The following is a 19,672-nucleotide window of genomic DNA, read 5'->3' as shown; positions in this document are numbered from 1 at the left end:
CGAGCACTAGACTCTAATATACAGTAAGGCAAGCAAGCCCCAGGGCAAGCAAGGAGCCTGCCAACTAATAGCTAAACAGCAATAACAGCTATAAATTTGATCTAACACATTCCAATCAAATCTGTTGTTATCTCAAACCCTTCATGTTGGGTGCCAAAAAAGACTGTCATGGTTTAATGCCAGGCAGCAACAAAGCCCCACACAGCTGCTCGCTCACTCCCCTCCGGTGGGATGGGGAAGAGAATCAGAAGGGTAAAAATGAGAAAACTCGTGGGCTGAGATAAAGACAGCTCAACATATAAAAAAAAGCTGGGCGCACAAGCAAAGCAAACAAGGAATTCATTCGCTACTTCCCATCGGCAGGCAGGTGTTCACCCATCTCCAGGAAAGCAGGGCTCCATCATGCGTGATGGTTACTTGGGAAGACAAAAACGCCATCACTGTGAACGTCTCCCCTTCCTTCTTCTTCCCCCAGCTTTATATGCTGAGCATGATGTCATACGGTATGGAATATCCCTTTGGTCAGTTGGGGTCAGCTGTTCCAGCTGTGTCCCCTCCCAGGTTCTTATGCACCCCCAGCCTACTTGCTGGTGGGGTGGGGTGAGAAGCAGAAAAGGCCTTGACGCTGTGTAAGCACTGCTCAGCAGTAATGAAAACATCTCTGTATTATCAACACTCTTTTCAGCACAAATCCAAAACAGAGCCCTGTACTAGCTACTATGAAGAAAATTAACTCTATCCCAGCTGAAATTAGCACAGCCAGCTTTATCACAAACTATCTGAATGGAGTAATGAAAATCTACTTCTTGGTTTTCACTATTTTTCAAGATCCCGTTTACCCATAGAAAGCTATGCAGTGATACCATATGGGCTTCCACATTACTTCAGGAAACAGGGAAAGCTAGTCTCATATTTTAGACTGTAAGGAACTAAAGGTGCGTTGTTTAAAATTATGAGATTAATAAAGACAATTCATTAATAATTATTAACATACATTGCAATTCTGAGAAACTAATTCATTTAACAGAATCAAGTAACATCCATAGCATTGTCATTAACTACTAATAAGGCATAATAATTCATATACCATTTTAGATACTGTAAACAATACACGTTTTAATATTCAGAGTGTAAAAGTTACAGTATCTCATCTACATAGCCATTTACGCCCCTGTATACATTTGCCTAATGTCCCTTTTAAGGGCTTAGAAAAACCAACAGCTCCCTTTCAGGGCTCAACATGATAACCAGTACCCCTCAGGAAAACAAAATGGACATGCTTCACCAGCCAAATGTTTTCAAGGCACTGCTTCCTATGAGTCCCCAGCTACAGCACTGGGAAGGCTCTGCCAGCCTGACAAGAAAATTGGGAGCTCTTAGCAGTATTTTCCTAGATCCCCCTTCAGTATTACAATCCTACCCCTGCACATAGAGCAAAGCACATTGGTCCTTTTACATTTCTCTTGTATTTCAGAAGTAAAGACTTTTGGGCAATATACACTGCATGCATTGATACAGTGCTATTCAATTTGTGTTCCCCTTCACCACATTACACAAAAACATGTTCAGATAAACCAGGCTGATTTGCTGTGTATCCAAGAAAGCACACCAGCTACTAGGTCCAGCAATGCATTAAGAGAGATTTTACTATTCTTCTGAGCCACTGTATATTACTCAGAATACACATCATGAGCAGGGAGAAATTCAAGATTCCTTAGCAAAACTCTAATTCTCTTCCTCTAGAGCTGATAAATCTGCAGAAGTGGCAAGCCACCAGTCAGTGTAGGGGTGCAACAACTTCTTACACATGAAGTCCAGTTGACTGTGGTTGTTTCTTAAAAAAAGAAAATACCCTTGGTTTTCTGATTGTATCTTAAGGTTCTTGAAAATAAACTGCTTTTTCATACTAAAGCACATATACCTTGCCAACAGTCTATACATGTAAGAGTAGCCATGAGAAAAGGATGCACATTCCATGAACAGCCATAGGTACATACTGGATTTTCATGCCACCTGCCGGACAAAATCCTACTTGCACCAATTCATTTCTGGTTTAGCCATTCAGAGGGCTTAGAAAGGCAACAGTCACAAAAATATCAGAAGAAAAATAATTGTTGCAGAAGCAAAGATTTTTTTAAATGAGTAATCAACCTCCCTTTCAATGACAACATATAGAAGAACATCGGTTACAACAGACATTTCAACTTCAGTGATTTTGCCTTTTGCATCAAATACTGTGTTTCTTACTGCAGCAAAAAGCATAGACGAATCACCAATCCAACCAAGATAGCAAGCCCTCCAATTTTCCAAGTTTTCCATAATTATACAATAGCATAAAAGAAATTTATTTCTGAAAGCACAGGAACATCATGATTACAGTCTGTTTCTCTCATGGATCTCTTTTCAGCAAGAACTGAGAAATTACATACATACCAAAATGATGTTCTTTTTTAAAAAAGTTGCTGAACTACTTATCTCAGTATTTTGCCGAGGAATGCCAAACAACCACCAGACATGCCATTTTAAATGTTTAAGTTTTCAGCTCCACATATCTAGCTATGTTTTCAAAGAACAAATAAAAAGAATCCTCTGAGTTGAAGCATTTTCTAACAATCAGCTCAACAGAATATTTTAGATTCTGTATATGGAAAAGGAAACAAATTCTTAAAAAATTCTCACAGCAAAACAATAATAGCAGCAATTACATTCTGAATAATCCCTCCTAGATACTTAGAAGTTTGGCGCTTACATGAAAACAGTAATAGGCAAGCTGCATTCCAACCAAAATTATTAACCTTTTGAAGGGTTTAAGTTCTTGTTTTATTTTTAAATCACTCCGAACAATAATGCATCTAGTCTCCTTTATTTTGATGATCCGTTTCCCTTTTTAAAGGATTTAATCTCAACACTCACAGTCTTTTCTCAATGAAAAACATATTAAGGTACTTTCCCGTAAAGATGTGTAATAGCTCTTCATGTGTTTTGGCTGTTCCTTCCACTATAAGATTCAACACTTCCCACTACATTGTCATTCTTCTTCACAAGAGCACCCTCCTTCATTAGAGAGCAGCAGTTAAGCACTTCAACATTCAAATTAATTCAGAAGGTAGTTCACCTTGCCGAAGTCTTGACTCTCCATGGATCTAAGATCCATTACAAAGCAGACAAACTACGGAGGTTTGGAGTAAAAGGGAATGCCCTCCTACTGATCACTACTTTTAATTTGTCCCATATTTGATAAGAGCAGCATGTATAACAAGCATGCCAGAAAACATTTATTCACAGTTACAGGTTTCTGGAAAAGCAGCATCATGCTAGGGAAGTTTGTTCAGGATACACTTTTACTGGCCACATAATTAAAGACACTGAGATCCAGCTCCACTTTAGCTGTAGGTTAGTTTTCTTAGTTAACTTGAGCTCACTCTCTTTCCTCCTGTATTTACAGCAGGCAATCTCATAATTCAACTTTGTTTCTTACTACCAACTTTCATCCTTTTTTGAATAGATAACCTAACACAGAGAATTAGGAATCTGTGATCAGCCAAGTGTATATTACTATCAAGTTATTCTGTGCATCACAAAGCCAATCATTTCTGAATTTAACGGATGACATACTGAGTATCTTCCACTCCACCATGTAATTGCAGATATTCAGCAATAATCAAGAGGTTAAATGTACTCATGAGAGAGTAGCAGTTAACCAATTTCCTGCTGATTATTACATATTTTACTCAAGTGACACTAGTCGACTTGAGCACTTATCTGGGCTTCTTAATCTCCACAAAGAAAATTCTTAGTAGATGCAATGATCTATCTTACTGATCTTTACTAAAAATATGATGGAAGTGGATGTAGATATACGCACCACAATAGGGCATATTGTCATAAAAGAAAAAGTAAGCAGAACATTTTCTAGCTTTACTGAGGTGAAAACAGAGTTGATGCTAAAAATCATTAGTCCACTGTGACAGCATACAAAAGAATGGAATAAATATGGTGACTGCATCTCACCAGTGAAGTCCGAACAATTTAAATCGCTGTTGTATCAGCCCAAGGGAGGGCTGGTAGGAATATTAACAGGTAATGTAAGGTAAAAAATAAGTCCACATTCCCACATGCTTCCACAGGACAGAAGTGAAAGTTACAGTAAGACATCTGATTCCACATGAATGTACAAGAAAGTCTGACTAAAACCCAGACGTACAAATACCCAGCAGCATGTGCCAAGGCCAAACTGTGGCAGTCAACCCACATAAAGTTTTAAGTCAGTAAAACAGCATCTGCTTTTAAACCTAGAAATATAAGAGATTAGAGGTAGCAGTGCATCATCCAACACAAAAGTAGGCTCTGCAGTTACGTTCTCAAATTGAAAAATGCCTGCAGAAAAATCCTTGCTATACACCTTTGCTTGTTTGGAACTGAGAAAAATCAAAGAGGAGGAACTTCCATTCCCACCAGAGAGATCTGGATAAACTACATTTCCCCTCCCTGCTCCAGTACCCGTAAGTCAGCAGTGTCATTCAACTCAGTTTGAGTCTCTCTGTTTTTAGAGTTATAGCCATAATCAGAACCATGGGAGTACTTCAGCTTGAGGGATGAGAGTTATTGTTCCCACGCTGTCTGCTTCCATTCTCTGCTACATTACAATCACTTTGCAAGTACCATAGGCATGATAACATGTTGACATACAGAGAGGAAAACAGAAATGTTACCTCATCAATTTAAAAACATGCCTTATCTAGTTATCCCTTAATATAAGGATACTGCCCAACAGCAAAAAACTGAGCAGAAAGGAATATACTTCATCAGCCTCCAAGCAAAGTCCACCATTTTAGGCCAAACTTCAATAGGAAGTTTGAAAAGTTTCAGTATTTGCATTTCTGTTAACTGAAACTGCCATAGCAGGAATCAAGTTTTCTACAGTGATAATTACTCCCAAGCAGCATCAGGAAGAAAATTTCTACATTGCTCAAGATTAAGTTTCTTCACAATAAATAGTTTCACTATTAAAATTCAGATCAGTGGAGCCGTATCTTATCATCTACAGCATTTTTTTAAATTAATATCTCATCCTAATTATGCATAGGTACCAAATTCCTAAGACTGCTAAGAACAGTCAGAGGCAGGTTGTAACTGCCCCATAAGAACTTCAAATAATGCCCTAACCTACTGCTACCTACCTTAGACAACACAGGGAGCACTCACTTTGAGGTTATCAACACCTCTTACTATGCCTACAGATCCTGAATGCAGAGAGAAGCACATACAACGATTTTCCTACACTTAGAATGGTATTCCCCCATGCCAAATTTATCTCATTTATTTTAAAGTCAGAGCTGTGAGTGACATTAGTTCAAAATTTTATCACATACTTCCAAGAGTGGAAATCTTACCATCAACAGCAGATTTGTACCTCAGCACACACTCCTCAAGCAAAGGAGAACCTCTTTGCAACTTGCTATGAAATATTTTCTCATTGAATGTTAAAAACTGTAGATGAATCAGTGTTTGAATTAACATGTTAACTGGCTAGACAATGAAATCACAGTTTTCAGTTTTCTTCTGCTTTTTGTGATGGGACTGGGAGACAGCATTATTGCTAAATTTTCCTAAATCCACCCCTGTGCCAGTCATTTTTCCAGTCTCTTCTCTTCCTGCTTTCCATGTCCTTTTTACCCTCTTTACTCCCCTCCCATTTGCACCCCTATAAATCCTTTAAGGGGTTGCAGAAGTTTTTGATCTCAGGCCAGAGAAGTCCATCACTATATTCCTGAGTCTTATTCCTTGTTAATCACAGATTATAGCATTTTATCCAGTTATCCTCTAAGCAAAGTCCAACAACAAGCTGAGAAAGCTTGTATTCCCAGAAAGGCATCTAAACTTCAAACACTATAAATGATTACACATTAATTTCTTCTGGTTGTATAGTTCATTGCCAAACCACCATTACTCCCTTGTTTCTCATGTGGCTAGTTTCACAAGCATGAAAGTTCATGGCCTCACTTTTGTAACACTTCCCACTTTTTCCCCTTTTTGCTTTTTAAGAGATACTGGCAACACAATCCTAGATGACATTTTAAGGTAACCATCACTAACACCACACACAGAGAACTCAAATCAGACAAGCAGAGTAAGCCCTTATTCAGAGACACTACTAACATACAGTCAGAAGCTTCAGTTCTAGGGGTGAAACACTACATGTAACCTAGCTTACTGATCTCAACTGTGCAGGTCCTGCAGACCAATGAAAATTTAAAAGAATAAGGCATCCTCAGCTGACAACACAGCCTAAGGAAGATAATTTTAACAGACCTAGCTTCTTCATTATCTAGAAGTAGCAACTGGTCCTAGTGAGCCTTTTCACGGTTCAGGGAAAGCCTCTCATGAGGGCAGAAGATTGTTACATGGGATGCCTGGAAAATAGAAGCATAGTGTTCATGTGCAAAATAGGGATGTGTTGCTAGCTCCTATGCACATTTGATCTCTACTGGTTTTGTACCGTTTATAGGATACAGAAGAGGATTATACCCACATTCAGCTCTCATAAACTATACAATGTACTTAGAGTAATGTCTCCTTTCAGTTCTAGAATATACTCAAATACATCCCGTCAGCCAGAAGCTAACTAAGGCTGATGGGAGGAGACCTACTTCACCACAAAGTGGTTTAGAAGATATGTTGGGTATGCTTGCAAGACTGTTTAACCTAGGTCAGTCTTCTATCAGAGATTATTATTTTACCTACTTTCCCCATTGTTCTTTAACTAATGATACTCTGCAGCACGAGATGTGTTCTCAGTTCTAAGAAATCAAAGCTCTCTATGGGAGGAGAGTTAACCCTGGCCATCACCACTTCTGTATTTCATCCACCAAGAATGAGCAAGAAAAGAATCAGAATTAATAAAGCCATTAGTTTTAATCAGACAGTTTAGGAAAGGAGTCAAACATCTAGAACTCTGTCAAGCAACTCAATCTACAAATGTGTTTTAAACCCAAATGTGCAGTGACTATTTTAAAAATAATGATATAGACAAATAGAGATATATCTATATTTGTGAAACAAAGCACCCAGTCATCAACTTGCATCAGTTTGTCAGAAAGTATTACAGTTTCATGGCTCTGAACCAGGTCTACTCCAGCCTTTTGCTGTGTACAAATATTGAGTATACAGGAGTGCTTATGAAGATGGATGTTCATTTCCCTCTCTCTACTACTAAATTAGAACTAACTACTGAATTAGAACAGCAATTAAGAATTTGTTAGAAGGCAAATACAGACAAAGAAATATGAATTCAAATACATATTCATGGGTAAGGAGTTACTGAAAGAAAATACACAAGGGAGAACAACTCTCTAGTCTTAAAAGCCAGAAGCAATTGAAGCATGGAAAACCTGCTACCGTTACTTGGCAATTTTACCGTTTCATAGGAATAAATACTTCCCATTTTAAAAAGATTCTCAGTGATTAGTCTTAGATGTTGGGCTGGGTTTAAGTCAAAGAAGAATATGGCATTCAAATCTATACAGTGGCTTAGATTCAAGTACCTTCTTCAGTTGAGACTCAGTATTTCTGAAATCTAGCTAGTATTTTGGGGAGATTTTAGAGACAGACCCAAGAGTAGATACTTAGGCAATTTCTATTATATCTTCTTCATGTTTCTCACAAGAGCCATCCTTGTACATGCTCCTTAACTTGCAGAGTATTAAATAGCTGCTCACAGACACAACCACGAATCATGGAAGACCTGAATCCCTGGACAGAAAGAGCTAAAATTTAAAGCAACCCAAGTTTAAAATGCAGGTTCCTCTTGCTCTCTAATAAGTTTATTTAAAAATAAATTCAGCTATGCCTGATACTCATTAGAGAAAACTAAATACAGACAATTAATGATTTGAAAAATTCCCCACAATTCTGAAATAAAACATTTAAATAAAGGCCTTTTTTTAATTATATGGTTTGCCCAAGCACAACTGATACTGTCATTCAACTTATCTAACCAATTAGGGTTTCTAAAGAATGTATTTTATTTGTTTGCAATCATTTATTATCTAAGCTATAATTCTGCAGCTTCTCAGGCAACAAATGGCTGTCTTGCTTCTGGGAAATAAAACACACAAAAGGGTGTTGGTGTGCTGTTTGAATACATGCAATTACTCGTAGTTACATTCTAATTAGCATAATTGGTTTTGAAACAGTTCTCATAATAACTGTCAACATTATGTCAATTTAGCTGAAGTTAATGGCATATTTAACAAAGACACACTTACTCATTTTCAGTATTATACTATTTAAAAGAAAGGAGGAGGCAAACCCCTTTCTGAAGAAGTAAAACTGCTTTTCATAGACACTGAACATTTCTTATTTTGTTTCCTTTTAGCAATCCATCTTATAAAACAGCACTTTATATAATTACTACCCTCCAGCTTTCATAAAACCATTCTTACAAATTAGCACTGATAAAGGGGCAATAAAAAGCAAGTATACCAAAGTACAGACGCTTGCAAATTCAGTCTTCTGTTGTTTTGGGGAAGGCAACAATATTTTGGCAGTTGGGGGTGGCGGGGGGGGGGGTGGAAGTTGGGAAAAAAACCTCAAGAGGTAAATCTTGGAAAAACTAAAGAGGTAAATAGTATGCTAAAAAGTAGTAAATGTTTCTAGTCAACACCTAGACAGAACATCCCTTCATTGCTTACTAGACAAGGGCATAAAGCATTCATAAAGGCCAGTTTTATCCTTTTTCCAGTTTTGATAAGTTACTAGATACTATTTACAAGTAGTCAGATGTTCCATTATTAAACCAAGTAAAATTCAGTCATTTCACTGGCATCTTTCAAGTTTCCAAGAAGAAACAACATGCCTTTCAGAATTTGCTTTACTTCATACCATGAATATTCATTGTCCACGACAGAAGGAACAGCCAACTTATGCTCAGTATTTGCCATAAAGCTGAAGTTATACAACCAGTCTTGACTGAATTTAAAAGCCAAGTGTATTACAATGTACATGTTTCATTTGAGGATCTTGTTTATAGTGTATTTTTATTAAGTGGCTCTTTGAAAGAGCAAGTTACCATTTAGAAGTCATGAAATATGCTGTCTTAAAAAGCTCTCTGGACTGTGAGAAGTCTTTGTTGTGGTTTTTATTTTTTAATTTATATAAACCAGATAAACATATGAAAGACTTCATGCTCCTTAAAGTAGTAGATTATTTTTTATTAAAAAAAAAAAAAAAGAAAAAAAACAGAACAGGAGTTTGATATTAATCCATGGTGAAGACAAAGCAAATCTACAGAACTTTTACCCAATTAATTTAGACAAATTCTTTTCCTTTCATCTACGCATTTATCATCACATATCATAAAGGCACCTAATGTTCAAGTTTCTACTGTTTTTATGTATGCAGCCACCCAGAAAAAGTTAAAATCAGGAACTTCATTCAATCCATGCCACTCAGAGACAAAATTTCTGCCTATAAAATGGTGAGTAATTGCTCAGACAGTTTCAGACTCATTATCATAATTTTAAGCACATCAGCTTCTTACAATGAAATATTAACAAAAATGGCTTTATTTCAGTTTATTTTGAACTATTTTCCCCAAATTCTGCTAGCAGTAATAAAAATGGACAAGTCAAAACAGTAAGTAGTAATGGTATTTATAAACACTTGTGGAGTGGCAGAGGGGCTGGGAGAGAACAGGAGAGTTACTCCCAAACTTTGGACACTGAATGAGGCAGCTAACTCCCAAACCACCTGAGTAGAAAAGAAGCACTTTCAGGGGTTGATTCATCCTACCATAAAATAGATGCCTGAAATCAGGCAAAATGACTGTCAGCCTACAGGGCAAGGAGAGCCAGATAAGCTAGCTCTACCGCAGTTTCCCTACACTTCTGCAAAACTCAGCACTGAGACATGCACTCTGAATTGCCTTCCAGGAGCATGTATTATTCTCCACTGACTACAGAGAGGAAGCAACTGACCAGACCAACACTGGACCTGCCAGAACATCCTAAAGCAGAACTGCTCCACACCACAGCTTCGCCTTTCTATTTAGTGTTGAAGACACTCTGTATAATTTTCTTAATGTTTCTAAGTCCATGTTAATAATCAGACTCCCACCGTCTGCATGACCACCACAGAATCTGTCTGTTGTGGACGGCTCAATGTGCTCCTGCCAGAAGAGTAACAAGACTATCACTTGGCTACCTCTGAATTAAGAGCCCCCAGCAAATCCAATACACTGCCTATTCATCTGAAAACCAGCCTTCCCCATACACATTTTTAACCCACTTATATGGTTCTATATGGAAACCATATTTTTAATTTATAGTCCAACTGCCTGTATTACAGGAGTGAATCATGCATAGATATTGAACTCTATCTAGAGCAACACACCTGCAGCCCATTTTAATCAATATTCCATAACTCACTCAAAAAAACTATAATTTGCCACAAAAAGGATGTGCATCTGTGACACACTCAGTAATCTATGAAAGCTTTTACAAATTATTGACAGAAAAAGGGAAAATTAAGTCTTTTGTACCCCAGCTGACTTTCAGATCCATATCAGCTGGTTATCAACCCCAGTGAGAATGATCAGTCCTAGTAAAGGAACTAATAGTGGGCTAATAATTTTTCAGATGAGTGAGACATTACATTTAAATTATTTCAACTCAGACTGTGAACAGCTACTGGAAATTCTTCATACAAATCTCTGCTGCATAAGGTCAAACTCTTCCCTAAATATAATTAAAAGCTCCCACTATTATAACGTAAAAATAGGCCTCCCAAACTCAACTCTGTCAAAGCACAGAACCCAAACAAAAAAAAAAGGGGGGGGAGGAGGGGGAGAGACCCCTAACTTATGGCCCCTTTTAAGCAAAGGCCAGAGTCTTTCAGAAGTCTGGCAGCGAAGTATTTAAAGGAGGCGTGAGAAGAGCTCTGCCTACGTGACAATTCAACACTAACCTCCTTAGGAGGGAAGTCTGATCAGCAGTTCCAGGTAATAAATAAATACTTCTGAGGAAATTGCATCTCCATGCCATGCACAATCTGCTCAGATTTGCGTAGAAGGCTCTCGTGTGCTTTTGCACGAGCATGAAAGACGCTGCAGTCAGGCACAGATCAAAGATGTGGAGAGACTGGAAGGAAGAAGTCTGTGGCAGACAAATATGCCATAAAACTCAACCAGTGACGAGTGAAAGGTCCTTAAGAAAGCATGGCTCACTGCATTTTTTCATTAGTCTGTTGCTTTATGACCATTTAAAATACTTTTTGTCAAAATGCTGCTGAATCTTCCTCTTCCTATAGTTTAAGCATTACACCAAAGCAAAAGCCCAGTGTTGCTAGTAGCATGACACCTAATAGTTATGCAGACAGAAACAGATAATCAAATAGCAACATAGCACTTTTTAAGTTTAATTTAGATCATTAGAATATTTTTTAATTCCCAACTACAGAAAAGAAGGGGGAAAAAAATGTACAGTTTTCATGCAATTTAAATTGGTTTCTGACCATTCATCTACTTCCTTTTCATTTCAACTATACATGATTCAAATACTTTCTTCACAATGAACTATGTTTCTCCTAACAAACGGGAAAACAAAAATACAGAGGTTGACACTTAGTTCCCTGGAAAATATTAGGGCTCAAAGCATAGAACTTCAATAGAATCAAGTGTTTATAACAAGCATGGAGTCCAATAAACCACATCTGCCCCAAAGAGCCACAAACAATTAACACCACCACTAAGCAGAAACTATGATTACATTTAGAAGTCCAGATTTGTTGCACTTCAAGTGAAATACTATTTCAGATAGATTCATAGAGAAACTAGTCTTCTACATACCAGTATGATATGAAAAACTGGCATGGTGGTATCTGTTCAGCATTATCTGATCATAGACGCCTTTAACACGAACATTGTGTGAAAAAAAAAAAGGCAAGTTTCCCCTAGAAAGTAGACATGGATCAGCAAAGTTTTAATAACCAGCCAAAAGGCGGGGGGGGGGGGGAGGGGGGGGGGCAGGGGGGGCAAACATTAATAATTTTTTTCTGCGTTTTTATACAACATGAAATGTATTCATTAAAGTAATTCTATGAAGAAAAGTATAGGCTAGTATACGCGGTCCTGCATTGTGTTTCAACACTTCTTAAGATCTTAACACACAGAAGCACAAAGCAGCATAATGGATGCTTGAAAACAAAAAGCTGAAAGTTCAAGTGTATGAAGCATCTCTCTCCCCTTTCTCTTCCCTTATCATTTTATCCAAAAGACTTAAATAAGATCATGCTTCATACACCCATGGTCTCATGAGGGCAGAGTCCTGCAGAAAGTGGAAATAAAGACATTGATAGAAAAGAATCCTCAAGAGAAAGGACAGTTGCCTTCTATTGCTGTCTTAAAAAGCATGCCCTTTTGGTTTTTTTTTTTTTTTAATGAAAGAAACCATTTAAATGCAAACAGCTATATTAATGCAACATTCAACTCAGACTTCATGTAAAATCCAGTAACCCAAATCAGAGTTACTGCTACCATAGAAGTTATTCAGCTACACTCAACTTGTTAAGTAACATTATATGCAGGAATGCATTAGGTACTTTAAAAATGCAGTTTAAGAAGGAGGGGTTGATCTGGAAATAAACTCTGGTTTGACCCCCATCTCCCCACCAACAGACAGAGAGATGCAATAGATTTTTTTTGTACACTCCTAGCTTTGAAAAAAAATTACTCACCAAACTAGCAGTTAGCGAAGGTGCTGACTGCCCAAGTGCTTGGTAGCGCATGCGAACAAGATTAGAGGTTTCTGCAGGTTGCCACAGCTGTTGTCCATTTGCACTGGGAAGCAGATACTTGCCTGTCAAGAAAGAATGTGTTAAAATATCAGATGTTGCAGATGAGGCAATGCAATGGACAGAGTTTACTGTAAGACAATGCTCTTACCTTTCTAAAACATTTGTGTCTTTCACTATAGCCCTGACCAGAGGGGATTCCATCAAAACAGAATTCCTACTATTCACTTGCTGGCCCTTCACATCACCCTTCCACAAGCTACAGTTCTCTTAGGTAAATTCCTTTTTTCAATATTCTCACCTTCTCCCTACCTAGAAATACAGTTAATGCAATAACAGATGCAAACATCCAGAATGGTGGGTCTGAACCAAAGAAACCTAAATTCTGAAGGCTAGCCAAGAACAAAAACAAAACAAAAATTAAACAAAAATATGCCACTATCTACCCCTTGAAGGAATAAGGTTCCGAGTCCAAGGTACAAAGTGAGGTTTATTGGAATAAGGCACTTACGTGGATAACAATTACATCACCCTGTGAGTGGGGACGATTCTCCTTCTATTCCAAAATTCCTGGTTTTGGCTGGGATAGTGTTAAATTTTCTTCCTAGTAGCTGGCATAGTGCTGTGTTTTGGATTTAGTATCAGAATAATGCTGATAGCAACAACTAAAACATCAGTGTGTTAAGTAGCACTTATGCTAGTCAAGGACTTTTCAGCTTCCCATGCTCTGCCAGGTGCACAAGAAACTGGGAGGGGCACCAGCCAGAATAGCTGATCCAAACTGACCAAAGGGATATTCCATACCATATGATGTCATGCTCAGTATATAAACTGGGGGGAGTTGTCGCAGGGCAGCGATCGCTGCTGGGGAACTGTCTGGGTATCGGTCAGCGGGTGGTGAACAATTGCATTGTGCATCACTTGCTTTGTATATTATTATTACTGTTATTATTATAGCTATTATTACTACTACTATTTTACTTTATTTCAATTATGAAACTGTTCTTATCTCATCCCAGGAGTTTTCTCACTCTTACTCTTCCGATTCTCCCCCCCATCCCACCCGGGAGGGGGAGCGAGCGAGCAGCTGCGTAGTGCTTAGTTGCTGGCTGGGTTAAACCACGACACTTATAATCTACCTAAAGCTATAACTCAGTTCCCAAGAAAGTATCCTTACCCGGTGCCCCAAGCAAGGGGAGATCACCAAGGCACTGGCCAGCTATTCCTCAGGAGCACTCGCATTGGGCTCTCAGGGGGCGGTTGATACACCCCTCCTCGGTGGTTGCTGTGCTCACCACCTAGCAGTGTCATTTCACTGTGGCCAGGCAAGCTGGGGCCCAGTGCAACAGAAGGTCAGACCCAGATCCAAGCACTGCCACTGGGTCTGGATGGTCTCCCCGCAGGTACTAATTAGGCAGAAAGCCCCTAAAGCTGCAAACCAGCAGCAGGGAGAATACTCAGGGAATTACATTAAGAGGACAAGCATGTAGTGATATTGTTCCTTTTTTCTTACTTTCAGTCACTGTCAAGAAACAGGACAAGAGGCTATATACTGGTCTAGGCAAACAGGTCCACCTTAAGTTCTTAATTATCTCTGAAAACGATGCAAAAGTGAGACAATCACATTACTAAATAAACTGACTTCTCTTAGAGGACCAACAAGCTGATGCAAATTGATAATTCAAAAGATTTTTTTAAAAATCAAATCTAGGTTCAAAAACACAATGCAAGGTTTTGTTTGAACAGCTCAAATGAAAACCATATTCCAAACCACACGTCCTAAACATCTGTTTCCTGAAATTACTAATTCCCACCTCATTGAGCTTGTCACCTCAGAGAGCTATGGAGTAGGTATGTGTATGACCATTGGCACAGGATTTGCACCCTGGTACATTGGCACGGGTTTGCCAAGAAATCAAAGGCTTCAGCTTCATAACCTTATTTTTAACAGCACATCCACAGAGAGTTGCTGAGGTCTCTGGAAACTGACTGTCTTGGGAGCTAGACAGTTCCCGAGCAGCTGCACAAGACAGTCTTTTTAATGCTTCCCAATTAGTCTTGAAAATATGCTGTTGTTCTTTGTTATGCTAGTAAAGCGGAACCCATAGACATTTTTCACCCAATTTGCTAGCAGCTTGCCTGAGACTAGAAGAAAAATGTACAAGAAAGCTGTGGTTTCTTGCCCAGTTATCCAGGATAACATTTTCCAGAACTGAAAAAACTGAATTAATTTCCCATCTGCTCTCTCTGCCTGTTCCTATCAAATTCTGTTACCTTTTTACATAGGCTCCCACCATCCTCAACTAAAAAGATGCCATAGAAAGTTTAAGGCATTGATTGCAATGTCCACATCTTTGATATTCCATTGATGTCAATCCTGGAATATGCCCGTGACATATGCAGTCAGTTACAGTTTAAATCTATCACCTCAAAAGGTTGATTCCTTCTCCCCCAGGCAGGAAAAAAAGAATTAAAAAGTGAGTGGAAAAAACTAACTTATACATACCTTGCGCTTAAACAGGTATGTTTTACTTCTTTAATGCTTTCCACATCAGAAGAGGTCTATGCATTTTCTTCACTTGCTTTTTGATTCCTCTCCTGAGAGTCAATGGTAAGAGGAAGTTCTCAGGGTGAAACCAGACATTTCCTAGTGCTGGGTCCCCCATTACAAAAATCTCTCAAGCTAGAATGCAGATTACAAACTCTGTAATGAGACTCTGCAAGAAGGCTCCCAAAATTCCAGCAAAGTAAAGACAGCTCCAAACAAGACATCGTATCACTGACTGTAACACCAGTAAAATGCTTTGGCAGCATTACCTTACCACCTGCAGGGCTATGCTGACACAGAACATCTCTAATAGCCACCTTTATTCTTTGTCCTTTACAGGCATGTATATTTTATTTAGTTTTTATCTTGCTTAAACATCTGAAGGAAAGTCTATGATATTTTGGTGTAGAAGTTAGAGGAGAGGCAATCCTACGCTTTACAACAACAAAGTCTTGTACTAAGTGCTTCCTTCAACCGCAAGATTTTGCCTGACCGACAAGAAAGCAGAGGAGATTAACTCAGCATCAGGGCCAGTGTCTGCACGGTAAGAATCCACTTACTATTCCACTATTTCTCTTGCATAATTAACCTCTAGAAATATTTAAAATAATGTTGGAGGGCCCGTGGAGTCTAACTAGGCAGTCGACATGATCAAAATTGCCCATTAAAACATGAGCATGTGTGATGCTGGAATGATCTCTCCTCCCACCCTTACCCCAAATAGGAGCCTTGAGGGCACCACAGATTTCACAACATGCTAAAATTAAGGCAATCATAGCAGACTGTCTAGTACTCCATTTCTTCTCTTCATAATACATCCATATATGCTTTTAAACACAGAAACAGCATATAATAAATATGCTTTCTACAGAAGCAAAAAATAGCCATGGCTTATGCAAAAAGATGGTAACAGATAAATCTGGGAATAATACTAACCTTTACGCAGAGAGATACCACCAGGAGATTAGCAATTAGCAATTTGTTGCAAACTGCAACAAAATATCCAGAAAAAAAACAACTGTACTTTTAATACTGTGCTTCTTAAAATAAGGAAAGTTGGACATACTTTACAGGAATGCAAGGAGGCTGTTTAATTTCCAAAAGAAAATGGAACATCAACATTTCTTATAAATAAAAATTCTTCCAAAACTCTGTCTGCTTTCTTTGAGGGATTACAGAGCCACTGAGCTAAACCACCACACAATAAAACAGTCCCTGCCCATAATGAGTTAGTCAGCAACTCTCCCTGGATTCCTCCATTTAAAAAAAAATTCAATAATCCCCTCAGACTATCCACTCCTCCTCCTTCTTGTCCATGTAGTACTCCTATACTTTTTCCTGCTAGTTTCGTTCATAATCATATGCATTTTCCCCCTTTTACATTTTAATAACTCCTTGAACTTACACACATCCACGCTTCTCCTCGCTGTTACATGATTTAAATATCAGTATTACACATAAAACTTGAGCTGAAATGCGTTATTGATTCTCACACTGCATTTATTTCTGCCTTCAAGTTTAATGCTCCAAGCAGTGACTTTCCTTTTTGAGTGAACTGACTCATGGGGTACACAGAGGAAGACTTTACCTTAACTCCACCTCATACCTTCCATCTTAATTTGTCATTTTGGCCCATATACAGCACATAAATACTGCTGGTGTCCAGGGTAATCTCCATCTAACAGAAGACCATTGCCACACTGGTAGTAATTTTCCTACTACTTTCATCAGCTGTTGATACAGATGAGTCATCTGCTGATACAGGTCCCCTACTGCTGCCCCATTCAATCCCAAGATGGTCTTTGACTTCCTCCCATGCTTTCTGCAGAGGCTTTGCTGGCATCTCTGCTACCCTTCCTGTGCCTGAAACTATCAAGGCAGCCTGAAGTCACAACACTGTTTGCTATCACTAGCATCTCTTCCCACATCTGAATGCAATCCTCATTAGCCCACCACATTTATCAAACACATTTTGATGAAAGGTGACTTAAGTTGATTACATAATGGTGATAAATTAGCATTATTTAATGGTATTACATAATTGTTGGTGGCATAGGGAATACATCACTGGAGTTCAGCGTCATCTTCCTCTTGAACCTGCCTCTCATATGTCTAGCTTCCTTTATAATGGATATTTGTAGAAAGTCCAAACGGATTCTTTGTTACTTCTTACTTCTATTGCATTGTGTGCGCATACTTCTTGTATGCCTTACTGTATAAGGCCAGAAGAGACTAAAAAACACATACACCTCCTCAAAGATCAGTCACAGAAGGTGGTCTTTGCTTTATTCTAACTACAAAAACCTTTTCCTACCGCTAAAGTATTACTCTTCTTCCTCTCTCCCTCTCAAATCCATATCCCAATAGGATGGCTGAGAATTACTAAATGGGCTTAAATCTAATGCCTATAAATCTTCCCTTTCAGTTATAATTTAGAAATCACTTGTCTCAAATCTTCAGCAGTCTGATGTTTTAACAATTGCATATGATGGAGAAAACCGTCTGCCATCCAAATAAGTATTTGCCTTTACAAAAGTACTTAGGACAGTGTAGATTGCACTGCTGGAAAGTCTGCTTTGTAATTAGTCAAAATGTAAAGATAAACACAGAGGAAGCATCTTGAAAGTTTTTGATGGAAATATTTTTTTGGTGAAAATATTAAAAGCAGTTCTTCATTACACAACTGTAAATGGAAGACAGGTACGTACTTTGCTAAAATGGAAGATCTGGATTTGGGCTGACAGTAACTATGGACACAATTAGTCCAAAGCAGAAGCTGTGCATATGATTACAGTCTACCAGACTGAACTGAAGCAAGCATCAATGTGTTTGTGTCAGCTGCCGTGAAACAGCCTTCAAAATAGCCTCTTGCCATCCTGACATCTTTAAGGCAAGAGCCAAGAAATACTTATTTCACTTAATTGTTTTGATAAATCAAACGCATATTTATGACATAAGTGCTGATCATTTAAAAACAATTCAGAAAACTAGATTCTTCTCCCTTATGACTTTGAAGTAAAAAAATAACTGATCTTATCTCAAGAACTGACTTTTGTGGTTAAGCAGATTTGCCAAGCATGGTTTCAAGTGGGTTGCTCATTCGACACCTCTCTTTGGGGAGCCTTATGAGCGTGAGCTACCTCAGAGCAACAGGAACAGGCCATGGTGGAAGACAAAACTGGACCCTACCACGGATCGCTCTGGGTCGTAGAAATGCACTGAAAGGAAACACAGTTGTGTACTTCTCCCTCTTCCTGCTCCTTCTGCTTTTCTCCCAAAAAACCAGACAGAACAGTTCATTGACAGGTCTTACCGTGAACGGAGGAAAGACTGAAGCCACCCCCCTGCCACGCCGGCTCCCCAGCAGCAGTGGGAGCCCCAGCACATCGCAGAGCGGCCATGGCCACACACAAACGGCCTGGGCAGCGGGAAGCAGAAACCAAAGCTGGACGCAACGTAACATCACTTCCACTCCCACAGATGCATGAAGCCTCACTATAGCCTCAGAATCCTGCCAGGTGAAAGGCAAAGAGCCTCCCACATTAGTATTTTACCAACAGGTTAGGTCACTCTGCTTTATTGCTTCAAATTCAGCTGCTGCAGACAGTAGGAAATAATGTGGAGGCTGTAAATTTAGGGTCTGTTCTCACATGGGGGGGGAATTAAAGCCTGTAATTCCCATTAGCAGTAACTGGAAAGTAAAAGAATAGTCAATGGCTTTAAAGCCATCATTAGGAAACTTTTCAATATTTTGCCTTATTTTACTGCGGCTGCATCAACAAACTTTACTTAAATTACTACCAGCAGGCAAAAAAGAGTTACTCGTTTATTCATGCGTCATTTATTGCGCACAACTTAAGAAAATTAGCATACTTTGCATAATACTCAACTGCACATGGTTGAAGTTAATGGACAATGCCAATTTCCCTGTCTGATGCAAGAGGTCATGTTTTTCTTTCAACAGATCTGTCCACTAAACATAACATTACTCAGTTAAGCCTCTAATTACAACCGACACTATTATAATTTCTTTTGTTACTGTACAAGAAGCCCTTGTGAAAAATCCTATTACACTTCAGAGATTTTTTACTTTTTGATGCACTGTAAAATCTCCTTAAAATGTTTTATCTTGGTTTCACTTTCTAAAATGAGATGAAGAAGTGGTACCTGGTCATGCATGAAATAAATGTGACCCACAAAAGGCAAAACTTCAGGTGAGATTATGATCTTAAAAAAACCCCAATAGATCTGTCTTAAAATTTCATCAATATTGGCAAAACTGGAACTGGAAAAGGACACATCCAGTTTTGAACCAGAAACTAGTAGGATGCAGGT

General features: G+C 38.7%; 1 protein-coding gene across 1 annotated transcript in view; it reads right to left on the bottom strand.

Moving 5' to 3' along the window:
* The window catches only part of MAST4 (microtubule associated serine/threonine kinase family member 4), a 312,006-nt gene that overhangs the window by 212,573 nt on the left and 79,761 nt on the right, over nt 1-19,672 (bottom strand). Inside the window, exon 3 of the mRNA XM_075727088.1 lies at nt 12,733-12,854. Within this exon, the coding sequence (XP_075583203.1) occupies nt 12,733-12,854 (122 nt within the window). The remainder of the gene's footprint in view (nt 1-12,732; nt 12,855-19,672) is intronic.

The sequence above is a fragment of the Pelecanus crispus genome, chromosome Z, assembly GCF_030463565.1.
Source record: "Pelecanus crispus isolate bPelCri1 chromosome Z, bPelCri1.pri, whole genome shotgun sequence".
In the NCBI taxonomy this organism is placed as follows: Eukaryota; Metazoa; Chordata; class Aves; order Pelecaniformes; family Pelecanidae; genus Pelecanus; species Pelecanus crispus.
This window is presented reverse-complemented; position numbering and strand designations above follow the sequence as displayed.